The 12401-nt window shown below is 42.8% G+C and overlaps 1 protein-coding gene across 1 annotated transcript; it reads left to right on the forward strand.

Moving 5' to 3' along the window:
- The first annotated feature begins 10130 nt into the window (after positions 1-10130).
- Positions 10131-11120, forward strand: LOC139833814 (uncharacterized). Its single transcript, XM_071824163.1, has 4 exons — positions 10131-10268; positions 10363-10435; positions 10536-10799; positions 10879-11120. The coding sequence occupies exons 2-4, from the start codon at positions 10366-10368 to the stop codon at positions 11118-11120; spliced, it is 576 nt and encodes a 191-aa protein (XP_071680264.1). The 5' UTR covers positions 10131-10268; positions 10363-10365.
- The last annotated feature ends 1281 nt before the right edge of the window (positions 11121-12401 follow it).

Here is a 12401-nt window from a genome sequence, read left to right on the forward strand (position 1 = left end):
CAATAAAAATATAAAATGAAATTTTTATTTTTAATAAAAATTCAATTATTTAATACTTGTTATTTAAGCCTTTAATTTTAAATTCTAAATACAATTAAAAATTCAGAAAATTAAGAAACCATTTATAAATTAAATAAAACCAGTAAGCAAAAAATGAAAAAAAAAATATGAAAACTAATTTTCTTTATTTGCAATCCTATTAAATCATTATTAGGGAAACTGAAACCCTAATTAATAATTATCCTAATTAGTAAAATATTTAAAAATAATAACAAGCCAAATTGAATATTAATTTTATTTCAAAGTTATTAATAACTTCAACTTTAACATGAAGTTATTAATCATAGAATTAAATTGTAAATAGCAAACCCTAAATTCCACATGGAATGATATTATAACCCTAACATTTCATGTGACTCCTAAAATCCTAAATTAATTAGGAACCCTAGTTCCATTATTACATGTGAACCCTAAACTGCTTCTAACCTAAACCCTAGGTTAGAACATGTGATCATGGTACCTACTTCCAAATCATAGAACCATGGTAGCAACTAAATACTTGTCTAGGACACATAAAATGTAGAAGACCTATCACTAATATATGGGTATCCCATGTGTTCATCCTCATCAGACCGAACTAATCAAGTGGGGTCAACCAAGTGAAAACCCTAGACCCTACTACCAAAGCCATCATCCTTAATGATCCCTAATTATCATCACACCATTGTGATGAACCATAATAGCAACCATACCTGCTATTTTACATTACAGAATCCTATTCCACTAAAACCTACTAGTGATGGATACTTATCAACCATCCTATTTAGGAGCCAATCAAACCTTGCTTAATAGAACCAACAGTAAAACCTAGACCACCTCAACCCTAATTGATATACTTCTTATTACTTAAGAAGTATGTTCTTCAAAAGTTATTCTTTTGAAGTAAATAAAGAATCATCATCAAACCTGCTTATAAGGACCTATAAACCCTAGCCAGCTATCACCAACAAGGTATACCACCTTGATAGCAACTATTGGTAATTAAGATGTTTAGGCTTAATTCAACAATACAAGCCTAGTAGATGATGAATCCAACTAGGTTGTGATCCATTTACCACTTACTCCAGAAACCAATTAGAACCATAGAAAACCATAGAACCCCACAAATCTAATAATCATACTTGTTCTTTATTAAATAACATGTTCTTCAAAAGTTATTCTTTTAAAGAATATAACAAGTAATCATCAACAATGCCTTATAGGACTTAAAATTAACAACGGCTCTTTACTTATTATACAATTACTATTCCTGGGTATGTATGATTGTTACTATGCATTTTACCACTTGCTTATGGTACTAAAACAACACAACCCTGAATAAGAACTTTGTTTGTGAATCACTCTAAAAGTGCAACACACCCTGAACTAATCATTACCACTCACTAATCCTAAATCATCGGGGTTAGGTCACGTTTAGAACGATTGCATCTCATACTTATGCATTATCGCATCCTTGCCAATCTTTTAAACATCGTCCTTACCGGACGATGATGCTATTTCAGAATTTGGAGTTATTGCGTATCGAAGACATTGCCTGCATAATCTTGCAGTCAAGAAAGGCAAGTTCATCACTTGCTCATGTCATTTGAGTATTTCTATCAAATTACTTGCAAAGTACTATGGTTATCACTATTGCATAAAAACCAAAACCACTACTTTCATAACTATGAAGATGACTATGTGGTGGGCAATGGAACCATGGATTGTGTTGATATGGTGGAGGTTCCATTGCAAGGGTTTATATCCATCTAGGATTAAACAACTAATGTCGCCAGTGATTCTTGTGCCGTAATAACCGTGTTAACCATAAGATCTGAAATGGGACGGACTAGTCAATCGTATTTCCACCTCTTGTACATCAACGGATGCGCTTACTGTAGCAGTTGTATCTTGCGGAGCAATTTGTGGGTGGGGAACCCATTCTAAGTCCCCACGGTTATGTTGTGCATACCGTAGCGGTTGCGGCTTGCGGAACAACTTGAGGGTGGGGATCCCACTCTAATTCCCCACGGTAATGTGGTCTATGATGGGTTGCAGCTACCGGCGAAGGAGTTTGGTTCGATCCCAGAATGTTGTCGTGGTCGGGGTCCGTCCTTAAGTGGTGTAAGTGGACCGACGAGGACCCAGGGTCGGGGTTTGCAACAACGGGTGGGTGTGCGAGGTAGCGGAGGAATATGATTGGCTATGACCTTATACCGGGCCTCACACCATAGGAAGTGTGGACGAGAACATGACTCGGTTGGCACCAAGGTTAAGATCTCTTATGGGTAAAGCAACACACCTCTGCAGAGTGTAAAGAACCGTGACCTGTCACTCCCTGTTCCGGGATATGGAACTGCGAACGCGGCCGGAAAGGAGCTCCATGAAGTTCTAGTAAACCGGTGAAGGCTGACAGACATAGTTCTTCTGAATAAAAGCAACCTTTGAAGAAATGATTATGAAAAACTGCATTGGTATTAGAATTTCTGGTCTAATGTTGTAGCTAGTGCATTAAACACCTCTTTCCTATAATGAACTTGTTGAGTACGCTCGTACTCATCCCACTCTTAAATCTCCTGCTTAGATATGGAGGCATCGAAGGAGTATCTACAGTGCAACTCGAAGGCCGAGGAGTCAACAACTACTTCAAGAGATAGGACCCTGTCAGAGGAGTCAGATACCACATCTAACAAGGAGAAAACCTAGTTTAGCTATAGAAGGGAACGAGCTTCCTAAACCTAGCTCCTATTTAGCTAGAATCTATTTATAGCCCTTATAGCTAGTCAAATACTCTACAAATAGAGTTCGTGATAGGATTAGACTACGAGTCGTTCTTCTGGAATTATCTGCAGTTTTACCTCATTGTAAAGTAGGAGGCTGTGATGATCTTATGTAACAGAGTCAATGTTGTAATTCTATAGACATGCCTTGGACCCGCATATGTTTCTGTTGTACCACTCTGAGCGATATAATACTAGTGGAACGGTGTTTCATTGGTGTTATATCAGACTTGCATACTACACCATGCAGTGGTATGCCGGGTCACCACAATAGCTTTCCATGTCTGAGAGTTCATCGTAATAACTAAGTTGTGCTGAAGATCGAGGGAGCTAGCGGGGTACTTGTGCCACCGTGAACGGCCCTCCTTGGAGTAAATTTTAATCATGCTCTTAATGATGAACCTGCTAGATGTTTGCAATAAGCTTGTGAGTTCTTTTTGACTAATGTTAAGCTACGGTTTTTGGCACTTCCACCATCCAAATTTGCTAGCATCTTCGGTATTGTGCATTGCTTTTTGCTCACATTGAGGATTGTGCATACTTCGCCAGTACATCCAAACCCGTGGGAGGACTTTCTCTTGTCCTCCTACACATAAGCCATACATCTTCCTCAAAACAGCCACCATACCTACCTACCACAACATTTCCATAGCTGTTCCGAGATATATTTCCATGCAACTTCCATTTTACATTACATGCCATGTTGTCATTCATTATTTATATATTGCTTTGCATGATTCTATACAGCTGATGTGTGGTTTACCCATGTTACGCTAGATCATTGCACATCCTGCTACACTGGCAGAGGCATACAGTTTTATACACCATATTTTATTCATTATGAGTTATTTGTACCAAAAAGTGTGTTGTCATATTAGGATGTTGCCCCTAAAAGTGAAAAGAGCCATGGAGGCCATCAAAAAGAGAAAAAGAAAAGAAAGAAAAAAAAGAAAAGAAAAAAAGAGAGAATAAAGAAAAAGGGGGCAGCATTACTATCTTTTATCCACACTTGTGCTCATGTTTTAGCACCTGCAGTATTCATAGTCATCATTTGTGCTCATGTTTAGCACCTATATTCCATATGAGAGAGTTTTCATGTTTTACTAGTATAAATATGTGGGGAATTTACATTATAGAACTTGGGTTGTATATTCCAATGATGAGCTTCCTCAAAAGTGCTCTAGGTCTTTATGAGCAACCAAGTTGGATGCACCCCCACTAGTTCCATTGGAGAGCTTTCATACACATATAGCTCTATGTGCATCCGTTGCATGGCAATCACTACTCCTTGCATAGCTTCGATCATAAGACTTCCTCTTGTCTAATGATCACTTATAGCTTTGTAAGACTTTCTTCCATTTGGCCTTCCAAACCCCCATTAACGTTCTTTATGCCATAACATCCTGGTGCCAATGCCAAATGCTTGCGCTCACCGGTTGAGTAGACTTCGAAACAGTTGATTCATGACGTTCATGTTTATTTTTACTTGACTGAATCCTTCTTATGTTGTGAAAATTTACTTGATGCTTGGAATGAAGGATAGAACTTCTACACTGGATACTTAAAACATCTTTAATGAACTTTGTACGGTTTCATGTCTTTAAAGCAATAGTTCATGAAAACTTCTAGCTTGTTTAACTCATGCATTATCATCTCTTATATCAATATAGACATTTTATTTGAGTGATTTGATCTCAGTTCATATGCTTTACATCATTATTGGATCAAGATTATGTTGGTAGCATGTCACTTCAGAAATTATCTTTGTTATCGTTTACCTACTCAAGGACGAGTAGGAACTAAGCTTGGGGATGCTGATACGTCTCCAACGTATCTATAATTTCTGATGTTCCATGCTTGTTTTATGACAATACCTACATGTTTTGTTCACACTTTATATCGTTTTGATGCATTTTCCGGAACTAACCTATTGACGAGATGCCGAAGTGCCAGTTCCTGTTTTCTGCTGTTTTTGGTTTCAGAAATCCTAGTAAGGAAATATTCTCGGAATTGGACGAAATCAACGCCCAGTATCTTATTTTTCCACGAAGCTTCCAGAACACCGGAGAGAGACCAGAGGGGAGCCCGGGGGCCCCACGCGCTAGGGCGGCGCGGCCAAGGGGTGGGGCGTGCCCCCCTATTGAGTGGCCCCACCAGGGCCCCTCCGAGGCTGCCCTTCCGCCTACTTAAGGACTTCGTCGCGAAAACCCTATACGAATAAGCCATGGTACAAGAAACCTTCCAGAGCCGCCGCCATCGCGAAGCCAAGATCTGGGGGACAGGAGTCTCTGTTCCGGCACCCTGCCGGGACGGGGAAGTGCCCCGGAAGGCATCTCCATCGACACCACCGCCATCTTCATCACCGCTGCTGTCTCCCATGAGGAGGGAGTAGTTCTCCATTGAGGCTAAGGGCTGTACCAGTAGCTATGTGGTTAATCTCTCTCTCCCATGTACTTCAATACAATGATCTCATGAGCTGCCTTACATGATTGAGATCCATATGATGAGCTTTGTAATCTAGATGTCGTTATGCTGTTCAAGTGGATTTTACTTATGTGATATCCGGAGACTCCTTGTCCCACGTGTGTAAAGGTGACAGTGTGTGCACCGTGTGGGTCTCTTAGGCTATATTTCACAGAATACTTATTCACTGGGTTATGATTTGAGTTTGATGTCTCTATGAAATTGTGGTGTGTTAGTACCTCCTATGAATGCTCACAGTGACAGCGTGGGGTGTTTATTAGTACTTGGGAATACATCTTTAAGGTTTGCCTACATGATGAATTAGTGTTTGTTATCTTGCCAGAGAGTAATTCAGAATAGCATAGTGAAGTGCTTATTTATATTCCTTTATGATTGCAATGTTGAGAGTGTCCACTAGTGAAAGTATGATCCCTAGGCCTTGTTTCTAAGCATTGAAACACCGTTTCCAACAAGTTCCACTACATGTTTACTCGCTGCCATATTTCATTCAGATTGCTATTACCACTCATATACATCCATATGACTTGTATTTCACTATCTCTTCGTCGAACTAGTGCACCTATACATCTGACAAGTGTATTGGGTGTGTTGGGGACACAAGAGACTTCTTGTATCGTGATTGCAGGGTTACTTGAGAGAGATATCTTTGACCTCTTCCTCCCTGAGTTCGATAAACCTTGGGTGATTCACTTAAGGGAAACTTGCTGCTGTTCTACAAACCTCTGCTCTTGGAGGCCCAACACTGTCTACAGGAAAAGAAGCCAACAGTAGACAGCAGCAGCAAAGGCCATCGACTCCTCCTGGTAGTAGTCCACAGAAGCAGCAAAGTCCACACCTACCTGAGAGAGACCCCGGCGTTAGTCCACCATCTCGAGATCCTCCGCGTAAGACATCGTCCTTTAAGCGGAACGGTACTCCGCCTAGGAAGAGATCTAGAATGGAGAAACCACTGCCGCCTATGGAGAAGTTACCTTGGGAAATGAGTGTCGAGGAAAATGAGGAAAGATGTCAGTCCCAGCCGAAAGCCTTTTTTGCTAAGAAAGCGCCAGAGATACCTTTTGAGAAGACACTAGATCCAGGGAAAGTTGTGCATACCGTTGAGAATCTGTATGACCCTGTACCATCGCCGCCATCTGACTATAGGCGTTCTATTGAAAGATCGTATGACGCGATGGTGGAGGCGAAACAACGCAATCAATCGGGTGTCAAGGAGATAAAAGGGATACACAAAGTCTACCAGCTCGGACAACAACCCGTTCAATCGGCCCCCCATCTCGTGGTGTTTGACGAGAAGGCCGTTCAAAGTTCTCGACAATACACCGATTACCCCTTAGCTGAAGTACAATATAAATATGTTCAAGGGAAAGATTTGATCGAGAATCTCAGGAAGCTACCAACAAGTATGCGTAACTTGCATACATGGTACGGTGTTGCCACAAAGGGAGGGATCGAGGCTATCATGGTGCGAGTTAAGGAAGAGCACTACTTCCAAGAATAGTATGTGAGCGTTGACTTCTGCGAGCTTTTCCAATTATACAATCTTCGGGCCCTCGACAAATCTATCATCAGTTGCTATTGTCTATAAGTGATTTATTTATATAATTTGAGAAGTCTTTAGCTCAGTGACAAGGGATTAACTTGTCAATGCCTATGGATTGTAGGCTAGGGTTTAGTTAGAAGTAGAGGGCAAGTAGATCTCGAAGGTTTCAGCCGAAAAGTACTCGACGACTATGAAAACTAGGGTTTGCAGATAATGATTCGATTGATTCTTTTGTCCCTCGACTCCCCCTTATATATGAGGTGAAGCCGAGGGATTCGTGCTATACAAGTTTACAGAGTCCGGGACGTTTTCTAACTCGTCCCGCCAGATTACAAACAACACTTCCTATTACAACTCTATCTTTCCTTAGTAAATCTTGGGCTCCCGAATCTTCTTATTCTTCGGGTATTGGGCCTCCAGTAAACCCCGGGTACCATCTTCGGCAGGCCCATTTGGGATGCCTATGTCAGTAGCCCCCGAGATTTTGCTTGAATCGTAGAGTCAGGGAAAATCTCCATTGTTTATTTTTACTCGAAAGCTTTAACCTTTTATATTTCCTCACATAAAATTCTATATTGTACAGGGATACTGGTAATTGGGGCTAGTTCATCTGACGGATCAGGTACTAGTTAACTGCTCTAGTGGCAATCCGCAAAAACCTACTTCAAAATCACGTCCCCGGACATGATCTCGGGATACTGGTGTAAACGTCGACAGGTGCCGCTTAAGGTCTTACCATTCTGTCGAGTCCCAGTCAAATTTATCGGGTACCTAACGCGTCCGTTAGGATTTTTCTTCGTATCTGTTGATACGGATAAAAGTAGCAGAGCGCAGTCTTTGGCGATGCCACGCCCAGCAGAACGGATCTGGGGTCTTACCTTCGCAAATTTGCGGCATTCAGAAATTGATCGCAACTTCGGCGTTCTGAGAATATATTGTCGAGTGCTTTTCCGGCTGTTGGAATGGCACATTTTATCGAGTCATATATGACTTATATTGTTCTCCCGATGGGAGTATATGTAGAGTTAATTATAACTCGAAATATACTCTCTTGTTTTTCTATTTTTGTTAATTTCATCGGGCACGCGAACAGCGTTCCCGATGGGAGTAGCCCCCGAGGCTACAACCAAGAACTTGTGCTTGGTTGTAGGCTCAACATTTTAGTCCACCTTGTCGCTATATTTTCATTACTTCCCAATATGATCTCTTTCTTCTTCTCTCTTTTTTTTTTTTATCCCTCGGGTGCGCGAACAGCGTTCTCGATGGGAGTAGCCCCCGAGGCTACAGCCAAGGACTTGTGCTTGGTTGTAGGCTCCCGCAATTTCTATATTTATCATACTCGAAAATTTACTTTTTTCTGAAGTAGCCCCCGAGCATTTGGGCAAAAACTTGTATTTGACCAAAGGTTCCCGAGGTATTGAATAATTCTTTCTGTCGCCGTTTTTCTTGTCGACATACTTCCCTTAATCAAATTTACTTCATCCTCCTCGAATAGTCGTGATTTTTCTGCCCTGTGGGTCCATTGCTTCGACTACGTTGACACGTCGTGCAAGTAGTGGACACACGTCCTCCGCTTTTCCACACGATTTCTTCATCCAACGGCACACTGCTTCACCCGAATCTTATATAAACCCTTCTTCAACCTTCGTTCATCCCCTTGCTTGCGCCGCTCACCTGTTCCTCTTCGCAAAACTTCCCCTGCGCCCAACTCTCTCCAATCTTCCGTACGCACATACATTGCTCTGCCCACTGCCGTTGATGCCACCGCGCACGCGTCTGACTCGCCACAGCACGCCGGAATCCAAGATGGCCGCCGAGGATCTTGAGTGGGAGAGATCCAAAATCTCCAATCAAGACATCAACACGCTGAAGAGGCTCGGCCTCATGACGAAGGAGGACGCCATCCGCTTTCCTAGCGAAGAAAGCTACCCCAAGCCTCCAATGGAGTATCGGGTTAGTTTTGTTGATCACCTGATCCGCGGCCTTTCAACCCCAATCCACGATTTCCTCCGCGGCCTTCTTTTTGTTTATGGGATTCAACTGCACCAGTTGACTCCCAATTCCATCCTTCACATTTCTATTTTTATCACACTTTGCGAATGCTTCCTCGGAATCACTCCCAATTGGGCTCTGTGGAAGCGCATTTTCTGTCTCCGCCGTAATGGCTCCCACAACGTCACTTATAACATAGGTGGCGTTGTTATCTGTGTTCGGACTGATGTCGATTATTTCGACGTCAAGTTTCCTGATTCTGTCCAAGGATGGCGCAAAAAGTGGCTCTACATCCACGAAGAAAGCGCCAATTCTGTGGAGCACAACATAGTTCCTTTCGACGGAAGTGCCAGGATTCAGCGTCGCCGTTCCTGGGATGCCGAAGCTTCTGAAGAAGAGAAAAAAGCGACAGAGGCGCTCATGGCTCGTATCCGTCATCTTCAAAACACTCGAGGCAAAGAGCTATCTGGTATTCAAATTACTGCCTACTTCCTTAGGATTAGAGTGCAGCCTCTTCAGGCTCGCAAAAATCCCCTTTGGACGTATTCTGGTGAAAATGACGCCAACAGAATCTCCAGTGATCTTTCTGTAAAGGACTTGGAAAAATTGGTTCGAAGAATTTCTCGATTAGGCAAGAAGGATCCTATTCCCTCCTCCTGTCGAGTGGAACCATACAGTGCTTCCAATCCTCTTCCCGAGGTATTTTGTCTTCTCGAAGTTTTATCTTGTTTTGAACTGTTCCTCGTATCTTATTTGCAGTGGTATCTCACTTATTCTCTTTTGTCACTATTTCTTTGTAGAATCATCCTACTATGGCTTCCCTTCCTCCTCTTCCTGAGGATGGAGAGGTCGAAGAAAGAGCCGTTGTCGATGATGTCAACCAGGAGACCCCCTCTTTTGTGAATGAACCCGCAGATTCTCGAAAATCTGCGGGATCTACTGAGAAGGATGCTGCCTCTGAAGATACAACATCAGCACAATCTCCTCCTCCTGCTGTTTCTCCGAAGAGCAAAAGGAGAAGGAGCAATGCCGAAGATTCCGGGACCTCGAAACCCGAAGAAACTGCTCCTGCACCTCGAAAAGCAGCTTATGATCCATACATCGAGAGTATCATCAGCTCGTAGGTTCCTTGCTCTTTTCCTTTTTTATTTGAAGAATTTTATTTTGCCTTGCTTTTTATGCTGCCACTATTTTGTCACAGTGATGATGAAGAAACTCCAACTTTAGATGTGGCTACTCGAACGAGCACATCACATACTTTAGTAATTTCAGAAAAACCAGTTGAAGGGGAGGAATCGTCGCCTCCTCAACAAAATGTTGATACATCTACTCCTTCGAGCCCCCGTGCCCCTCCACCAAAAAGGGCACGGGTTGAAAAGATTGTTGATCCTGCCCCTCAGTTGGGCAGTTCGTCGCCCCCGCTCCTAGATGATGTAAGTTTGTCGACATCTATATTTTCTTTATTTTATTTCTTCCCCTCTCTTTTTTTTATGCCGATGTTTCTCTTACTGTGTTCACGTTGAACAGCCTATGATCAAGGATCTTCTCCGCATCGGTTCCCAATTTATTGGGTACCGTGAATATGCTAATAGAGCCGAAGGTAACGACTGTCATACTTGTCGTTTTTCCTTAATTTGTCACTCCTGTTGCTTGCCGCGATTTTTTGATCTTTCTTCTCTCTTTTTTCCATATCTCGACAGAGAAATTTGCAGAGGCTAACGAACGCGCCGACGCACTGGCTCAAAAACTTGAGCAAAGTGAGGCGGCTCGCAAGAAAGCCGAACTCGCTGCTAGCAAAGCCAAGGTCGAAGCTGATGAAGCTAAGGCGAAAGCTGCTGGTGTCGAGGAACTGCAGAAGAAACTTGAGGATGCGACAACTGCCTTGGATGAGCTCAAAGCTGCACAAGCTTCTCGTGACGAAGGAATCCTCAAGCGTTTGAAGTCGCAAAGTCGACGTACTCTGAGTAATATTATCAATCCCTTTTATTTTACTGCACTTCCTGTTTCTTGGTTGTTTGACTGATGTCTTGTCTCGTGTGGCAGCCCAAACAAACCAGGATTTTGATCTGGATAATCCTGTCAACGATCCTCTCCTTGACGCACTTTCTCTTCTGGAGTTTCACGGGCGCGAAATTCGTGAAGGCGTGGCAAATGCTAATGCAGGATTGTCAGCGTTGTTCCCTTATTTCTTTCCGAAGAAAGAAGAACCCGCAACTTTCCTTAACCTCGCCAAGATGTTTAATGCTTCGGAAGACCTGGGATTGAAGATGCGTCAGAGAATATGAAGGTTCTTTGTCGAGAGTACTGTTGCCCTGGTTGCGACAGCCAACAGACGCTTGATTGGATGAAGGTTGGCGACACCGATCGGATAGAGCGATCAAGATGGAGGTCGCCGATCAAGGCGGCCAAGCCCAACGCGAAGAAGATCTTGGCGTATGCGGGGATCAAGCCAGCTTCAACTCCTAGCTCCTCGAGGCCGGAGGTCTAGTTGCATGCCTCTGTTTTTCTTCTGTTTCTTTTGCTTCTGTCGCCAAAGTAGTCATTTGGCGACACGTACTTTCTTAACTCCACTGTAATGCCCTTGTAATTATTCCAAGAGATTAATGAAGACTTCTATCTTTGCTTGTTATTTGATGTTGTCTTGTTTATTTTTCAGTTGATATTTGATAACTATACTCCATCTTCTGCTCCTTCCAATGTTTCGCCTTCTTCTTCCCGCGCGAGGAAAGCTTTTGGTGATACCGCCTCCATCGACGATACCTTGTCGCAAGAACTGGATGAACTTCGGCAACAACTTCAGTATGCGAAGAAGCAAACACTTGTGATAATGGAGCAATCTCGTAAGTCATCTGAAGCCGAAAAAATTGCTCTTCAACAAGCTCGCGAGGCCGTAGCTGCTAAGGAAATTGCTGCTTCCGAGGCTGAAAAGGCGACTATTCGAGAAAATTTCATGCTCGAATTAATGAATGAAGCCAGTGCAGATATGTCGGGTATGCCTGTTTCATCCGCTGATATCCTTTATCTGCATACTATTGTTTCTTTGAAGGTTTCCGCTTTTTTGTTTTGATAGGTGCCTTTACTGATCTTTTTGCCGAGGAAGAAAGGGTGAATGATAGGACAACCATCCTAGTAAATCTATCCTTGGACCATGGTTCTTTGTTTTGGGCTACCCCGGAAAGGACCCACCAAATTGTCAGATTTCAAGATCGCGCCTCTCAAACTCGCGATTTCCTCGACTTCTGTACCAAGACCTTGTCCATGGTTTACAACTCCATGTTTCCTCGCAACGTCCAACCAAAAACTCTTCCTGAATTGATGGAAAGGTTCAAGGATGCTCGCAGTATCCATGATTTTGTCAAAGCTCAACTAGTAGGCGGCGCGATTTGCTCTTATCATGCTCCAAATCTGCCACTCGAAGCTTGACCTTACCCAGGTTGTCGAGAAGGTTCACCAAAAAGTAAAACGGCGGAGAGTTGGTGTTGACAGGATTAACACGAAGGTTACGCCTATAGCCGAAGAAATGATTGAGGACCTACTTCGGATGGATGCCGACTTTTTTGCCGATG

The sequence above is a fragment of the Lolium perenne genome, chromosome 7 (assembly GCF_019359855.2).
Source record: "Lolium perenne isolate Kyuss_39 chromosome 7, Kyuss_2.0, whole genome shotgun sequence".
Classification (NCBI taxonomy): domain Eukaryota; kingdom Viridiplantae; phylum Streptophyta; class Magnoliopsida; order Poales; family Poaceae; genus Lolium; species Lolium perenne.

Coding starts and splice junctions, on each gene's coding strand:
- LOC139833814 (XM_071824163.1), top strand. CDS start 10,366: ATGATCAAGGATCTTCTCCGCATCGGTTCCCAATTTATTGGGTACCGT. Junction 10,436..10,535: donor ATATGCTAATAGAGCCGAAG/GTAACGACTGTC, acceptor ATATCTCGACAG/AGAAATTTGCAGAGGCTAAC. Junction 10,800..10,878: donor GCAAAGTCGACGTACTCTGA/GTAATATTATCA, acceptor CTCGTGTGGCAG/CCCAAACAAACCAGGATTTT.